At 43.1% G+C, this 18,145-nt stretch overlaps 1 protein-coding gene across 1 annotated transcript; it reads left to right on the top strand.

The window, feature by feature from the left end:
* The first annotated feature begins 5,483 nt into the window (after positions 1-5,483).
* On the top strand, positions 5,484-6,701 carry LOC128715396 (uncharacterized). The gene has a single exon (XM_053810289.1). It carries the CDS (start codon positions 5,484-5,486, stop codon positions 6,699-6,701), a length of 1,218 nt encoding a protein of 405 aa, XP_053666264.1.
* Positions 6,702-18,145: the final 11,444 nt, after the last annotated feature.

Raw genomic sequence — 18,145 nt, 5'->3', positions numbered from 1 at the left:
ATTAAATGCTGCATGTAACATTATTCTTGCGCACTCCGATTCCTGGTGAAAGTGAACGATAAACATTTATGACGTCGAACGACCCAAAAACTAGCCCGAGTGACCTTCACCGGTGAGTGTAATGGTTGGTACGAAGGTTGACCTTCTTGCGATACGAAGCGTTGCTTCTTTTTTACACGTGCTTCGCGTAGGACCTTGGGATGTAAGACGAAACTTAGTGCAAATGGATTTGTTAACATATCACGAACAAATGGAGCTGTAAATAACTGTTTGCGTTGTTTTACGTACCACGTAAAGCGATTAGCTGTAGTAAATATATGTAACTACTTGACATTTGCTATCGGGTGCTAACCAGCCGTTGGTGTTGAGGTATAAATATAACAGTTCATAAGGTCACAGCATAGCAAACATCTTGTTACGAAAATATCAAGCAAGCTATTGGAGAGCCTGCGAACAAAATGCAGGAAGAAAGTCATTGAAGCCAAGATAAATAAGGTATTTATCGGAGCAAATGGTACTGCTATATTTGACGCGTCGTACTGTGCGTGGTTTCGTTGAGAGGAGGCGGCTCTGGCACAATTCATATCCGATATCTGACAGTCGATTCGGTACCATTACGACAGAGATAGAGCGCAAAAAAAAAATAGAGATCAAGGACATTGCTGATGATTTTCTTTTTGGATTGTATTGTCTTTAAGATGACATACGAGCTTCGTCAGATTTGGATAGCATCCAAGTGATGCAGTATCGCAGATCCCTGTGTGAGACACTCCCATGTATCTTAAACATTCATTACTTGCACATGCACCGAGATCGACAATCCGAGGAGGAGTTGGCCCGGAGAGGTTAAAGTAATGACCCGCACAAGAAGGAAGTCAACGCTTCTGCCCTTTTTTCGCAACGTCATCGTGCACGATGCAGTGTGTGGCACGAAAAAAGACACGCACCGCAACCCTACCGTACCCATCTTGCCCCATTTGCCCGGGTCAATGGTGGTCCCGACACAAGGGTATCTTGTGAACTTTTTCCGTACGTACATCTTGCGACAACGGCGTCTATGTGTGTCAAGGTGACATTTCATACAGTGCACAAAGAGACCATTGGCAGGTCTTGTGGATGCTGCGGTGCGGCCTAGAGCTGGTCGGAACGAAACTACGCTTCTATGGGGGTTAGTTGTTGTAATTTCCATTCACTGCTGCTCGTTTATGTTAATTCATGCTTTAGCAAATAATATTCGTTTAAAACTTTATTGTTCAACAGACGTAGGGTGGAGAGTAAAAATATCAACAATATGTAAATCATACATTATGCTGTTGGATGTAAGGCTTTGAAACATAATGTACAATTAGTGGAGGTGTTGCAAACATGTCGTACGAAGGTTTTAATGTACCCGTGGAGCGTCACATGTATCCAATCGCTGGTTGAAGATTTAAATTTTATTTGAAAAAAACAGTGAATGTAAAAAACGATGGATAAACCTCATCCACAACAACAACGTACACTTTAACAATGTACGTTAGGAAGTATTTGATAGATTTATTGTCGTATGCATGCACTTAATAATTGAACGGAACTCAACGTATCGGTAATAGTTGTAGACAAATAATTCAAAGATATGCTACTACTTTGAACCTCCAACCTACAATTAAATGCGGAAGTTCAGCGTACGGGTGAACTGTCGATTGTGCGACACGATGTGTGCGTGTCTGAATGATGCGGGTGTCATGGCGAAAAGCGCGTCAAACAATATGAGCTGTGTTCGTTTTTGAGTATATTATTATTATTATTTTTGTTTTCCCACTTCCACTATCAGGGGAAGTGCGATGTTTGGAAGTACTAAACAACTATTCTAACCCCAGCAAGAATCGCTCGAGTGGGCCCTCAAGGGTGCGGTGAGCGGAGTTAGCAGAACAGACGGAAACGATAATGTTACCAAACCGTACAGCAGGATAATAATGCACTGGACTGGAAAGCTATACTTTCTCCATAATTTTCGTCACCAAGCAGGCCGAGTGGTGGAAGGGAGAAGCGGAACGGGTGGACGATGGCGGCACACATTTTTGGACCCACCGGGAAGGACAACGTACTCACGAGTGCGTGAAAATCAGTGGATTGTAACGATGGCATTATTTCATTTTATGCAACATTGATTAGCACTGAAAAAGGACACTGGTGGCTGGTTTGGAAAGCGTTGTCGGTTCAGACCAGCACCAAAGATCGGCTGGAATGAAGGTTGCAAGTGGTGGGCGTACAGGGCCTGTGCTGAACGATGCTTGGCGGCAGGACGAACACGAATGGAAGGGTTCGGCAATAGTGTTGAGAAAATAGACTCATATCCCGTGTTTAGTATCACCATAGCAAAGTTTACCAGTTTGCAATGCGCCATTTATAATTGTTTCACACTGATACGTTAATGCATTTTGCAATTTGTTTGCAAGCATTAGCTACCGGCGTTATTGTTGTCGCTACGATTATGGTTGATGATTTGAGTAACGGTGTCCGTACCATACATAACCGGAAATTGCTACGATTGGATGCATTTGATTGTGTTTATTTGTTAAAATGAAACGAAAACAGCTGCAATCACCCGGTTGCCAGGTAGCTATGGTATGCAGTACGTGTAATTGTTTTTTGAAAACAGTATTTCAGTTTTTTTCTTCTTTCTGTGTTTATTGAATAAACAACGTTATCAGAATGTTTAGTCTGACTTGGTAAACAGTACTAAGTTTGTCTGTTTTTACAGTTAATACGATTAAGTCCGATTCCGATCAAGTCAAGGATGGCTAGACTGTGGAATGAGGATTGATGTTTGATTTTAATATTATTGTAATCGTTGTATTATAAGCTGTTTAAGTGGTGATCCGATCGTATCGGCCTTTTACGAGACAGAATCGGTACAAAATATCATGCGTTAGAAATAAATGATCTTGAGGAGAGCAAGAAACGAAAATTTTTGGTCTTGTGAAGTTATAAGATCAAACAGAAGAAGAGCCTCTTTAGCCTATCTAAACTATAGCTGGAAGGTTCTGACCTCCTGAAGTATTTAGATTAAACAATAATAAGGCTTTATAGACTATATAGAAACCGATAAAAAGTTGTCAAGTTGTAACGAAACTCTTGGAATATACACTCAGAAGCTCAGAAATAAGGCAATTGTATGATTTAAAGAAGAAAAATACTTCAAAAACTTTAAATTTAAAGATAAATCTCTTAGAAAGTAGGGCATGACACTGTTGGAAAGATGGATACCTTTTATAATTGTTAGAAAAAAGCGGTGACCCGTTGGTGTATTGGTAGCGGCGCCAGTCTTCACACGACAGGACCGGTCTAAAATCCCTTCTGGTCCAATCTCTCGTACGCAGGACTGACTATCTAGCTACGGGTAAATGAAAGTCATAGAAATCCAGAATTGGCTTTCTTAGCCTTAGGCCTCGTGAGGTTGTTGTACCGATAAAGAACATGTTGAAAAAATAATAATTTATTCTATCCAACTAAATCGGTGTTTTAAGTGCATATTTTCATTAATCATTAAAAATAAGCCCAGCATCCTTATCTCATGTGTATTCCAGATATGCCTTCGCGAATGTCATAGAAGCCATGAAAGCTGAGAACCCAACATTCCATCAATCAGTCAAATATCCAACTCATCAGCGAAATTGAAAGGTATGTACGTGAATGCAGTAATAACATTAACTCGTCAAAACTTAATCATAGATGAGTAAATCCACCAACCAAGCTGCTAGTCTGACGTCGTGTTTACAATCATCTTCGATGCTTTGTTGTCTGCTAAAACCGGTATAGGATCTTAAACTGTCTGGTAAAGGATCCTGAAGCTTCATTATGTATTAGAAAAAATAAAGTAAAAACCAAAAACATTGCAGACAGATTTCCTGCAGTGAAAAAGCTTCTATCGATCCTTTAAGACGGTAGCTATTTTGCACCGATAGACAATTCAACGACCTTCGATGTTCGCAGACGAAAAGCAATATATTTGGCAGAAATGCAAAGAAACCACTGCACATAACGCCACGATATATAAGTAAAATTGTCTGTGTGGTTGCTGCCTGTACCGAAGGTGTAGAGAAACCGAATAAACTATCCGTTGAGAGTGGAAACTGCGGAATAAAATGAATCTGGTGTCTTTTGGTAGATAGTGGAGAGAAGTCAAGAGACACACTGTGTTCAGGGGTTTTCCATTTTACACCAACTTGTTTGTCGATGAACTATGAATTCATGGTTAAACAATAAATATTCTCAATGTGGTGATCGCTCTTCACTGCGTGCTCTTCCTCTCTCTCTCAAATTCGTGAACAATTTGAGTTTTCACCAAAAATCCTTTAAGGTTAACGACAAAGACGGTTACTCTTTCTTGACGAGTGGGAACGGTTGAAAATCTTGTGGAAAAATCCACGTGGAAAAGTTTTACCTTTTGTATGTTCTGCTACTAAAGGATATTCATTCTTAAGAATATATTTTCCTTCATACAAAGGAAAATATGTTCCTGTTTGAGGATACTATAACTGATATTGTGAATGTCGTAAGTTAATATTTTCAAATTCTCCTTTGTTCCTCTCTGTTGGAAACCGTAGAACATATTTCTTCATCAAATAGTACGGAAGATTAATATTCGCTTAAAAATAAAACTTTAAGTACATAATGGTCGTTGGCTGCGACGGAACAAAACGTCGCCAGCATCAATGCACTTATTTTCATTCCTCACATACAACCAGCTGCATATCAGAGTGAAAGAGCAGATATCACCATCTTGTCCCTCCCGTCATGTTGGAGCAAATGAAAGGACTTACTACTCACGCCATCCTGCAATATGCCGGCTAGTAGTGGCTACAACACCAGCGGTCCTGTGCGCATTTCAGCTGTGCAGATTCCGCCTTGGCTGGCAGGGTTCGTTGCATGCACACACCGTACAACGAACAAAATACCAGGACGCATCGTGGCAACGTCAACTGTGCGTGGTGGCAATGACGTCGTCTGGGTCTGGAGAAGAACCTTTTTCGCCATTGTTGTTATTAGTAGTTTTTTTTGTGTGTCGGTGCACGAATGGATTGCATGCACACCGAAACGACCAACGACGATGACGCCGGTGCACGGAGCATAGATGATACTGATGGCAGTGTTGACGCTGGCCAGCAGGACGGGATGGGTTTGGTGAAACTTGGAGGTTCAACACATGGAAGGACGGACGGGTTTTGAGTAGGAATGCTCCAATGCCACTCGGTCGGTACGGGCGGTAACGTAGACGACATTATCCTTGAATCCGACTCGAACCGTGTTCGCGAAAGCAGTGTTTTGCATCGCTTTCGGGTTAGTGGAGAGCAAAAGACTGAAACGATCATTTGCTGTGCTTTATCAGGACGCTTTCCTCGGAGTGTGAGTGTAATTCTGCTGCTTGCTGCTTAGTGTCTCGTGTGTTTATTCGTAGTTTAAACTATTGCACAATTTATCTATTGTAACGAAACAAAAACATGACCAAGCTCTCAGCAACGCGAACTGGCGTGGCTACAAACGCCGCCGAACCAGTTCAATCCACCATCTCCCACGTGTTCGATAAGCGTCCCTTGTTTCATCAGAATGCTTTGCGTGCTCGGCCGACGATGAACACTTTTTACACGGGACAGCAACACTTTTATCAACCGAACAGTTTTATCAACGATTCTTCGTTGCTGTGCGATGAGTTGAAGCGTGTTCAACAGCTGGAACTGTTAGTGTGTATGCAGCACCAGCAGCAACAACAGTGCCAAGAGCAACAACAACAACTACTACCAACGCCTGCATTTATGCCGAGTTCGTTGCTGACAGTACCAAAAGCAACGAACCGAAACCGTAACAGCGTGATAACACGGCAACAACTCTTTTCTGGTTCTGAAATTTCTTCTGCTAGGAATGCTAATGTTACTGCTAGTGCAGCCGTCGATCAATCGATCTCTCATCAACATCCGAATTCTCACTGGTTAAGCATACAGGGCCGATTCCCACAAGCGTCTAACCACTATACTAACTGGATCGATCACATGAAGCGCATGCATCTGGAAGAACAACAATGCATGCTAGCTTCCATACAAGCACAGCTTTTGTACAATTGGTACCGAGTTTGGGAAGCTACCGATCAGCACGGCGATCGTTGGTGGAAAAATCGTACCGATGTGCGAACCACTACACAAACATCGGCATCCCGTCCTCTCCATAGGGCTCTTTTGCAGGCATTCTGTCAATTGATTTCAAGTGCCGGAGATGGTGGTTACGTCCATCCGCTTATTCACTTCAATCTGACACATCTAGGACAGAGGCCGGTAGGCCCACATGGGCTTCAGCAAGCCCCACGTCGTGGCAAATATCGCACGGACCAATTATCACACGGAAAGGCGGTGTCGCTCCCTGCACCAGCTGGGTCCGCTCTGCCAAAACCGATCAACACAACAACAGACAACAGGCCGTCGATTGGCAACAACAATCCTTTAACACCGTTCCTGTTTGTCTACGTGCCGTTGCTAACACCGTTGCCCGACCCCCAACAGTTGCCATTGGCTGTAAACCACACCGCAATCGCAGGACCACCGGTATTGCCGAGGACCACGGTTCCGCCGTCATCAAGGTTGCCACCCTCAGCGCGCTCCTTGGATGCCATCATTAATGACAGGTTAGTGCAGCCATTCGTTTACGCACCAATTTCAAACGACAATTAAAACTCGTTTGGGATTTGCGGTTACATTGGTTGTGGAACCCTTTTTTGTGTGTGGACAATTCCAGTACTTCGCGGTTTGCACGTGTTCCATTCGAATGGATCGATTGATATTGGCGGATCATATTTTTTAGACAAGCAAGAAATAGTTGTTTGCTCGCAATTGAAGTTACGGCGATATTTTCATTCCTGCCAAACAGCAGAACGAGCCAAATGGATTCATAACATCGTACATTCTTATCATTCTATTTGATACATGCTTAGGCCCGCCAATTACTTGGTCCGGTACATAAGTTTTCCCTTTGTTGTCTGCAAGCTGATTCGGAACCCAAGCGTAGGAAAACCGTAGAATTTTGTCTCTACACATGACTTCGCGAGTTATCTCCCCGTTTCGTCGGTTGAGGAGCGATAGAATATAAATCCAATAGCGTATGTGTGCGAGACAAAGTGCTAGAAAATGGGATCGCCAAGCAGCGTCGCCACGAGAGCAAGAGAGCAAAACACTTTGGAGTTTGGAGTGCCTGCGTCTGTGCAAAAATAGAAACCACGTGCTTTTAATGCTTCATTCGCTATGTATTCATCGGATCGATTTTCCCCGGCGTCGCCAACCGCCTCATATTCGGCATGTGTCTGGAAGGCCAGAAGAAACGGCACTCGTCGAACGATAGGTTCAGAATGAGAAAGAATGAGGAAATGAAGTATAAATTGTACATTTTGTTTTTGTATGTTTCATCACTTTGGAGGCGGTTGAAACATTTTCGCAACAAGGTTGTTTTGGCAAGAATTCTGCGATTAAATGCGGAATAGGTTAAGAATTCCAATGAAGCTTAAGAGAATGAAAAAAGTTTGAGGAAATTTTGTCGCTGTTTCGCATGAAAATTACAAGAAAAGTTTCAGTTAAAGTTCATCCAAGTTCAATGGAAACTGCCTTGTTGCGCAAGCGCACTTGTTCGCAGACGTTTTGTTGATGTTTCCCAACATGAGAGAAATGCTTCAAATTTCGTTATTCTCTTTAGAATACTGAGACTATTGCAGTGTTTGCTAAAAGATTTGTGTTTTGAAATCGCTGCCTCAATCGATGCCTCCCTGGATGGTAGTGACAATTAGCATGCCGTAAATTAATGTTTTTCATGCGACAAAGAAGTTGCTGCTCGAAAGAGAGTTACTCTAAATAGAATGGAATGAAGAAGCAATATACGACCGGGCGTATATCAGCATAAAGAAGAAAATACACTGATGGAAATAAGTATCAGGAATAATCCGCTAAGTAGTAAATGTGTGTGCTAATTGTATTCTTAACTTTACTTTGCTTTTATTGCTAGTAATAATGAAGAACACGAACAAAGTTCTGGTTGGAAATATTTATTATACGATTGTAATGATTATTCCATTATTATTCATTAATTTGATTAATATTATGATAATTTAATATTATGTCTAATTAAACTTCAATTACACAAAATGATTTTTAGTTTTTACAGAAACTGTGGTTTCTTAGTTATTCATAGATATTTTTCGGTATTTAATGAAAACGTTATCTGCATGGAATAAATAAATAAAAACGTTATCTATTTTGTGATCTATCAATTCATGTTGATTAATAAAAGCTATACATTTCGATAATTTTCATCCTATATACCAAATCAGTATTACAACCTGCCACCTTTTGAAAGCGATGTGTTTATATTTATAATTACCAAATTATAATTATAATATTATATTATTATTACATCAATTATAATGATAAATCGTCTGTTTTCATAGATTTTCCTATATAATGGTCAATGCTAGTCGTATAGTATATATACAATGTGGTATGGTGCGGCCTATATCGTACATATCTCATCGTTTTTATGGTACACAAGTGTAAGAAATAGGAAGCGCACTGGTATAAAAAACCGATGATCTGCATCGTCGCATTTTAACAGTGATTGAATTTCAATTACAATGCGGTACCGTTCGTTCAAGCGTCATAAGGAGTAACAAAAAGATGTCCATTTGAAATTTTCGGTTCACTGCATCCAATGATTTTTTTTTTAAATATTCAAGCGGAAACATTCATCCCATTTTTGTACTATGGAATGTTAAGCCAATTGGTAATTCTCACTTTCATAATTCTAATATGAAACGCACAAACAAAACTAACTGACCTATCCAACGATCGATGATCGTGAATGGCTCAGGTCAGTTTATTTGTGCAACGCATTTGAGCCAACATTGACAAAACAAGAAGGCAAAGAAATAAAATCGAACGCAACATTAGCAGACACAACTCATTGGTAGACTAATTTACAGCACCACGATAACCACCCGCAATCCACTAAAACGATCGTGTCGTACAGCAACAATGCGCTGCGCCAAAATTTGGCCATGAAACTGCTGCAGCTGCGATGAACCATCAAGCTGAAGCTCAACCAACAAGAGAACTTATGCAGGTAGCGGTAGACGGGAGGCACATGTTTTCGCATGATCATACCGCATGTCATACCATCAGTTTGTCGAGGTCGCAGAAGCGCATATGTGTGGAGTGTTTTAACGGCCATGTGGTCAACGGATTATTATGCAACTGAATGTTGATGACGATGCGTTTATGCACGCTGAGCAGCTGAGAGCGACCGCATTGAATGCTGGTTGATGGAGGGCAGGTGATGTGAAAAAAATGTAAACGGTAGTCATGTGCGAAATTACCTCCAAACACAACGAACGGAAATACAAACGTAATATGATCACGTTACCAAGGTTGATCAGCTAGAGAATTCTATGGACGAATGATACGTGCAACTGGAACGGATTGGAGTAGTGATGTTGCGAGGCAACCACGCTGAGGGTACGACATGAACATCACATTACATCGATACTGGAAGTAGAATAGTAGGGTATTGTAGTAGTTGAACTTTATGCAAAGTAGCATATGCAAGTAGTTTAGTTATCACTTGTTATTTTTGCTTTAATATTGAACCATGTACTCTAAATTCCAGTACAATCTGGGGGACAAATAGACTAACTAATAAAGCCGCTCTTCGTAAAGTTGTCGTGCCAAACAGTCAGTCCAACAGATCATGCACCAAAAAGTAGTACATGGTCGTGAAATTCGTTGTACTATTCGTTGTAACTCGATTAGTATCAACTCAGAATCAATATCTTACACTTTTGCACATCACCTGACAGACTATACGATCATTGATTCGTAGTTAATAGTTTACTATATCTCACATATAGTCGAGGTTTAGTAGCAACCATAGTAGCGTGCGTCATAGATTTGCAACCCGTAATGATAATGATAATGACCGGTTTGTCCAGCACCACTAGCTCTTGCAGTTTCCCCGCCGTTGGGGAAAACAGAAATCTCACGAAGCGCCATCCGTGACCGTAACTTCCGCGAGAATCTCAACAATAAGTGGCTCACGCGCCACCGATGCTCATTTCCCATGGCGAACGGTCGCAGGGTATGCCTGTAGATATGGAGCTGATAGTGGAGCGGCAAAATAGAAGCTTCTACTACTACTGCTCTGGTGATGGCGTGGGTCCTGGCAAGCGGTACTGCCACCAAATGGCCAACGGCAAACGGTGGAAAACGAACGGTTTTTCGTCTATTGAAATGAAAATTGTGTGAGTTTTTCCAACCCCGTGTGCCCTTTCAGTTGCGAGCCAATTGAGATGAGATCGTTCGTAATGCCAAAGAAAATAAGCCTCCCTCAGCCACTTCTCCCCGGGTTTTCGAGGTAGTAGGTGGTTGTGGGTAGTACATTCGGGCAAAAGAAAAGAATTTTCTTCTCGCTCCGGTGACTTTCTCTCAAGAGACCCGTTCGCGAGGGTGGTTTAGACCCGACGTTCCAGCTTGACATGAATATTGTGCTAGAAACGTGTCCACGGATTGATCTAGTCTTTTTTGCCGTACCTGTCATCGTTTGTTGGTTGACCCAACCACCCACTCCATCCGTGACCGGTTGAGTAAGTGTCTGAAAATCGTTCTACGTCGGTAGTTTAATGGTTGATTGTCAAATCGAAATTAAAGCACACACACACACAACAAACCCCGTTGAACATCCAAACAAGTTGCACGTAAATTGAAATCACAATTTTAAAATATTACCATCCAAATTTGGAAGGAAGGAAAGCTTTTGGGAATCGGGTTCCAAATCTGAAGGGTTGGGATTTGTGTTCCATTCACGGCGTAACTCACTTTTGTCGGAAGCTGTTGTTTTTTTGTTGTTTCGGAAATCCCATTCCCTTTTCCGATTTAGAAACATTCTACATAGGTCATGCTGTTAACTTGAGCTTGGTATCAGGTTGGGGAATGGAGATTGTTGTCTGTCGGCCGTTGATAATGTCACCTCCAGTGTAGTGAATGGTTTTATTTGGGCTTCGTAGTTTTATTTATTTATTTTTCATACTCCGATGGTAATTCCGGTAAAACTGGTTAGCTAGCAATACGATCCTATCGAACCTTTCTGTTTATCGATACACCTTCGATACTGGGCCAATTGCTTAACCATTTGCTAGTGTCGTTTGTATTGCGGTGGTAATCGTGATTGAACAACAATGCGGCTAAATAAAAAATCCGTTCCCTTTTCCAAAACCGTTTTCTAGTTTTCACATGAACAATTAGTAGCTTATTCTCTGATCTTTGCTAAGTTGTTCAATGGTAACAGTTAATTTTATGAGGTTGTATACAATTCTTTAATTAAGTTTGTTTGGACTAAGTCAAAAAAATATTTCCCTAACGTTTCTCTTAGTATATTTGCTATATTAATTGCTCTTTACAAAAGCATTTAAAAAAGGATCGAATATTGATTCAGATCCAAAAATAAATTTCATTTTTTACATCCAGATCGACAATAAAATTCTGGGATTGGTCAACCTGTTCTTCTTAATTTGTTAATTTGTATTATATTAACCAAAAGTGGAGAGTCCACGACGGCATTCACAACACACGGCACTCGTGTGTCACCAGTTTTATCAGCATTTCTATGTGGACAAGTTCTGTGTAAGGAAATAGAAACGCCGACATTAAGCTATTTTGGGTTAGTATTTAACGACAGTCTTGTGAATGATCGAATGGATTAAGTAACGGTGGCAATATGTGTTTTCGAAAGGACAACTCGTATGTCAATGAATGGAGCACCAGCCCACAAACGAGGTCGTGTGGGTCGTTCACTTCCTTGAGCAGTGCTTGACGTTTAAAAGAAAGACGACCAGTGTTGATTTGCCATTTGAGTATCTTCAGCATGTATAGGCCGATTATGTTCTGCAGCAAAGCACATGAAGTACCCCGCTTGCGAAGGGGGTGTCGAATGTTCGAAAAATGCACCGAACCAGAACAAGGCTTGTTTGCCAGAATGGAGATCATGGGGCAAGGTGGAATGAGCTAGCTTGCTTCATGCTAGTAAATATTACAACCATCAAACCTATGCCCCCTTCTACGCAGAGAAGGTTGAATTGTTTCGTTCGGCCCTGAGCAGGGGCACATCCTTCATGAATACTGGAGCAACACCCTTTAGTAGCTCAGTTTTGCAGGTTGGTGCATGATGCCAAGCAAGAACATTTCTAACTGCACTGGTTGACGGAACAGAAGTCAATGGGATAGGATGGGGTGAAGGTTCCCACAGTTTAAGATTTACTCCCACCATTCAGCTCCCGATCAAGCACTCCTCTGCACGTTGGCAACGCGCAGCGCTTTTCGGAGCGATCATATTTTCTGCTGTGCGCTCGGAAGTCGCACCCGCTCTCAAGATTTGTGTTGTATTATTATTTGCGCAAGAAACAGTTAGAATTCCACCATTCCCATTCGGTGGATTGCATTGTGTGGGTGTGCTCTTGTGGGGCACACGGCTGGAGAAAGCATGGGATGACGCATTCGGCCATGTGATCCGTTGATCTTTCGGTTAAGGTCGATGGCACCTTGGGGATTACAACATCAAGACTATGTGTCAGCGAACTGAGCTGGGGAAAGGTCTTTGAAGTTTCAGAACGACATTCCTAACCATTGCTGAGTAATTAATATCGTTTTACGTTCCTTTTGTTATTTGTACCAAGACTACTATTTTATTCTTGCTCTTAGACAAAACTTGTACAATACAAAAATGGTTAAACATTCTCATCCTCAGACGTTACACACCGCTAAGAAACCTCCGTGCAACTCGTTACTGTAAGAAATAGGGTATACATTTTGTAGTGAAAAATCATTTCCCATGACGATCGCCACAATTTACTTACAGCTAACAAATAGGAATAGCAATAGGAACGAACTATACACGTTACACAGGAATGTGGGAGGAAATGAAATAGAGCCACAAGATTTCTCAATCAAGGTGCACTGATTGAAACGATGTAGTGCAATGTGGGAGAAATGCGAATGGTCGAAGTTCTTAGCAAGTTTGGTTACAACATGCTCACCACCGAACCATTAAATCATTGTCTACGTAGAAACAAATTTGTAAAATAAAATCACAGGAGGATACTTATTCTTTCATTGTAAGAGCTACAAGAAAGAATAGTTTGCAAATATGTTAAAAATAAATTTAAGCGAACTATACCATCGAAGGCATACAACGCTTCGAAAAGGTTTAATAATGTGAAATATGTCTTTAGGTTAATTAACTCCAGTTTATCATCTTTCTTATGTGTTTTTCCCATTTTTTTCACGGAGCCATTCCTTTCGTCAACGCATTTCGCATGGAACGAATCATAATTGTTGGCCGTACATATATTTTCAATCCGATCGTCGCTGCTTCCTGCATGATTTGTGCTGCAGCTCTGTCACAGGAGAAGCTCACAAACCATTAATGCCCATGGCAGCATAAACTCATTACAGAAATTGACTTTTTAGCTCTACACCAAATTCACCAACTAAAGCTTCTCTATACATAAAGAATGAACCTCAAAAAAAGCAGAGCAAAGAGTATGAAAATATATATCCTCCTTCGACCCGGTGCGCGTACGGTCCTTATGTACTTGTGCTATGCGATTGTTTGTGGAGCTTTTGCTAAAAATCAGGTAATCGCCAAAGGCACGAGAAGGTGTACCGCCGCATCGACTGAAGGTCAATGTTATGAAAACATGCGCTCATTTCGAAAATGTCATTAAACCAAAGTAACCTTCAACGCATGTGGACGATGGCAAGAGCTCCAGCGGCAGAGTCTGTACTGCGGACGAAGCCGACCTGATTGGCCAACATAAGGAAGAGGTTCTTAGGTTTTACTTCGCGTAAAACTATTGCAGCATAGCTACAGTGAACTCGCTTTGCTTCCATCTCTGCCTAAAAATCCCAGCACCCAGCTCCCATTGCCTTCTGTCTGAAGTCGTGCGTTCGTTTAGTCGGCAGAATACAAGCACGCATCGAATGGGACAGGCCAGCAGGAAGGCATCAGCTACGAAGAGCAGGCTCCTGACTTCTGACCACACTGAGTGGATCAAACCGATCTGTGTATAAGATGCCCCACCATCAAGCTCCGTGAGATGATCGTCACGATGGTGTGTACCAAAATTAGACTCAATGATCTATCGATCCCTCGAGGCGGTTTCAGCTCACTGTAGTTGATCATCGACGGAAAGGCAACGCGAGGCCAAAGGGTACACCCCACTCTCGGTGTACCACTTAATGAAGCCTCCACTCGAAGGTCATTGCCTTTCTCCAGCGTGTTGAACTTCATTGGTTTGGTGGTGGCAGTAGATACACCGTGCGTCTTCCAGGCATACGTAGGAAGTCTTGTAGAACCGTTACCCATCCGTTCGCCACCACGAAGCACTGTCGAGGCAGCGTGAGTGTGGCTAAAAGCGTGGAAATTTTCGTGTCACCGATAGGTTCAAGTTTCTCATGCACCATCACACAGCACTTCCAACATTAATGACATAATGCCGCAACGGCTTCGTGTTTGTTTGCCCTTCCGCTAGACCACGGAGGTTCGCTGGCTGACGTCACAAATCTAAAAAGACCCCCGGACCGTCCTCTCGGCCGGAGAAGACGGCTAGTGGTAGTGGATGTATTTCAAGGTTACAAGGTTGCCACTGGTACGATCAACGTCCCTTCCCATTCCTCTACTACGATCGCTTGTGGACTGGTTGCGGACAAAGTCACAAAGGAAGCTGCATGCGGTTGATGTATGCTCGAATTAGAGTTAGCGGCCCCTTCCAGGCTACCAGTGCTACACATTGCCACACGAGGTCCGGACAGTCAAGACAAAGAAAACCTGTTCCAGTGTGTGATCCGTGGTTGCTTCTCGGTCACGGTAGTAACAAGTACTACACGGCTACTATCAACAGCCAACACATGCCGCGCATTCTCGTGCGAAATTAGGACCGCTGGATGTATGCTCGTGCCGAGATAGCGATACCGAAGTACGTTAACCGACCACGGACTACGAACGAGTTGTTAACCGGCATCGTGAACGTGACGTGACTCGACGTCTTGATCGATCCGCTCCTCAAGAATATATTGACGGCCATGACGGCAGCTAGATGTGGTCTGTATTGGTTTCTTTTATTTCGTTCCGATCTCGGTCCTTCCGACGGACTGTGTTTCGACTTGATAAATAGGACCACAAATGGCATATGAGCTCACACTACTGACGTGTCAATGTGGCAAACAGTAGTACGCCATAATATTGTGTGTTTTGTGTGGCGTTCCACTACCATCACCACCACCAGCTAGCTCGTTCTGCTTGGAGGGCGCGGCAACGACACGTGGTCACCCATTGGCGAAACCCTGAACCGTACCCGCAACACTTGTGGCGTGGAGAGGTGTGGCGCATTAGTTAGTTGACCGTCGCCATCCGACGCCATGGTTCTAATTAGAACGCACCCACCTTTTCTGCACAATCAATCACATAAAGTTTCCATTCCGTTAAAGGACAAGAAAAGGTTCTTTTGCGTAGTGGCCGTGCCGACATGCGTAGTGCGTTGTGTATGACATTATGGAAGGGACAATTTGCCGTTGAAAAGTGAAGTATACAGCTGCGCCCAGAAACACTGAAAAGAACGCCGCAAGGATACATTAATATTGCGGCTAATGCTTTTATCACACCCTGTGTTAATGCAGCAATTCACTGTCTTTCGCATTGTTTTTATTAGCGCTATTTGATATCAGTAATAAATAATTTGTAAAATGTACTGAAGTATATGACATTGTGCGTAAACATCGGTTTTTTGGAACTTTAGCCCATTTGAATAAGCTCTACACCGGGACATTGAGTATTCCATGCACGCAGTAAAAAGATTGAATAAAATCCCTCCTAAGATAACATTTTAGATCAGAAAATTAATGGAGGCTCGCCACATTTCAAAGCTCAAATATTAATTTTCAAAATTTTGTTGGAGCTTTACTTTTGCATTTATAATGTTCTTTCCATTGAACAATTCTGCAGCCCTGAACCCGGATAACCCGGCGGTCGTTCATTTCCACGGATCAAGAATCTTCTGCTCGTGAGGCATACTAGAGCAGTTCCATTTCCAAGGTTTCGGTCGCTGTGGTGTGAACAGAGTAGAGAAAAAAAGTTCAACCCATCCAAACGTCCGACTGGCCACGCGGATTGAGCTTCCGTTCATGTTCCGGACCCTAGCGACTTCCTTGGCGACTGGACAAGGTGATGAAGCTAAAAGCCGAAACGAAATGTTTCTATGGTTCAACTCCCTCCGGCGGGTTTTGCAGACTCGGTAGGAAGAGTTTTAATTAAGAAACCAACCGAAACCACAAACGAGACGCGCCCGTGAATACAAACAAAGTGCAGCCGAGCCTGGAAGGAATTGAAGAAGTAGTTCAAATCAAACTCTCCAGCAAGAAATACCCCGCGACTGTAAAGGATCCGGATTTCTGCATTGCTGCTATTCCTGCCTCTCGTCCCGAAGTAGTTGGATCCTCGTGGTAGGTGCGCTTTCAATAATTCAAACGAAGGAACGTTCATTTCAAATTGACCGTTTCGCTAGAGTTCAATAGCGCGTCCGTTGAGCCGAAACCTAACCGATGCGTACGATTTGCGTACTGGTGGGGGCCTTCTGTAGAAGGCTTCCGCGGAACGAACCACCACCAAATAACGGCAGGACGGCTAGCAACAGACCAGTCACAGCACAGTTCCGAGACTGCTCTACCCCTCGGCTAACCAGCCGCACCGTGTAGCGGCGGAGTCAACGGAAAGGATTTTATGCTGTTGTTCCAAAAGTTCAAGGTCTGTCGTTCATTCGCCGCCATCCACGCGGTCGTAACCGGGTAGACCACGAATCTGAAGCTTCCGAAGCGAGGATGTTGAACGCGACGATCGGACACATCGGCCGCACGATCACGCAATTTTTGCACGTATGTGTGGGTCAGCTAGAAGGCGTTTTGCGAATCGGTGCGTATCATACGCACACACTGCACCGGAACAGCTTGTACTCGCTCGGGTTCTCCAACTTTGGTGTCCGCGCAGCCGCGCATGCCGTTGTCGTCATCGTGTTGGAGTGCTTCGACTTCCATTCACTTTTGCTAGTTCTACGGTACAGACTTTGCCTATCACAGTTGTTGCCGGCGACATCGTCGCACTAGTCCACTTGCCCACTGAACTGTAGCGGCCGAAGGAATCGAATTTTCCCACGGCTATCAACGTAAACGGTGCGTGCGATGAGTAACGCGTTCTGAGGCAACAGTTCCAAAACAAACGCTCCCCGCATAAAGCCCGGCCGCAGTAGAAGAAGCAGAAGGAGACGGAACCATTTACCGCGATCGCTAAAGGCCTCGCTCGAGGAGGTAGCTGCGACCACGTGTGACGGATGGGTAAAACGCGCTTCTGCAACAATGACGGAACGCAACCACACCGTTTAATTGTCCGTGACTGACATCGTCGGTTTGGTAGGCGGGGGGAGGAAGCTGCAGCTGGTGTGGTCGCCGCGTGCAAGCGACAAGGCATGTGGAAAAGGAAGTCAATGTTTGTTCAATTCCGATGTCTCGTACATAATCGCGTTGAACTGTGATAAGCTTTGGTAAAGTACGACTTTCCATCCAGCGACTTGCGGGAAGACAATGCCGCATTGCAATCCATTTTCTAACTCAGATGTTACCTTACACAAGCAGACAACGATTGCGAGATATGTAGGCTGACCTCCAAATTAGTTGAAAATCCCCACTTTACACGACAATGCGAATATGTTGTAGGCAATTAACTGTCGCTGGACGGATCACCAATGTTTACGCACATTACCAAGGTTTGATTGGGTAAATGCCCTCAAAAAATGCCAACATCGATAGGAAACCTATTTGCCAAACGTGTGCAAATCGCACTAATGTAGAGGGACGTCTTTACGGCGTTAACAGTGCCGATCTGTACAGCAGCACGGTTAGTTTGTCGCAAATGAGTACCATTGACGCCTGCGAAAGTTGGAAACTCATGTTTATTTTATAATTATCAACCATGGGAATGCGAAGTACCTTTTGGTTGGTGATAACGTCGAATGAGTCGTCTCGCATGCGTCGATCTGTAT

Source organism: Anopheles marshallii, chromosome 3 (genome assembly GCF_943734725.1).
Source record: "Anopheles marshallii chromosome 3, idAnoMarsDA_429_01, whole genome shotgun sequence".
NCBI lineage: Eukaryota > Metazoa > Arthropoda > Insecta > Diptera > Culicidae > Anopheles > Anopheles marshallii.
Note: the sequence above shows the minus strand (reverse complement) of the source record. Positions and strands in the feature narration are given on the sequence as shown.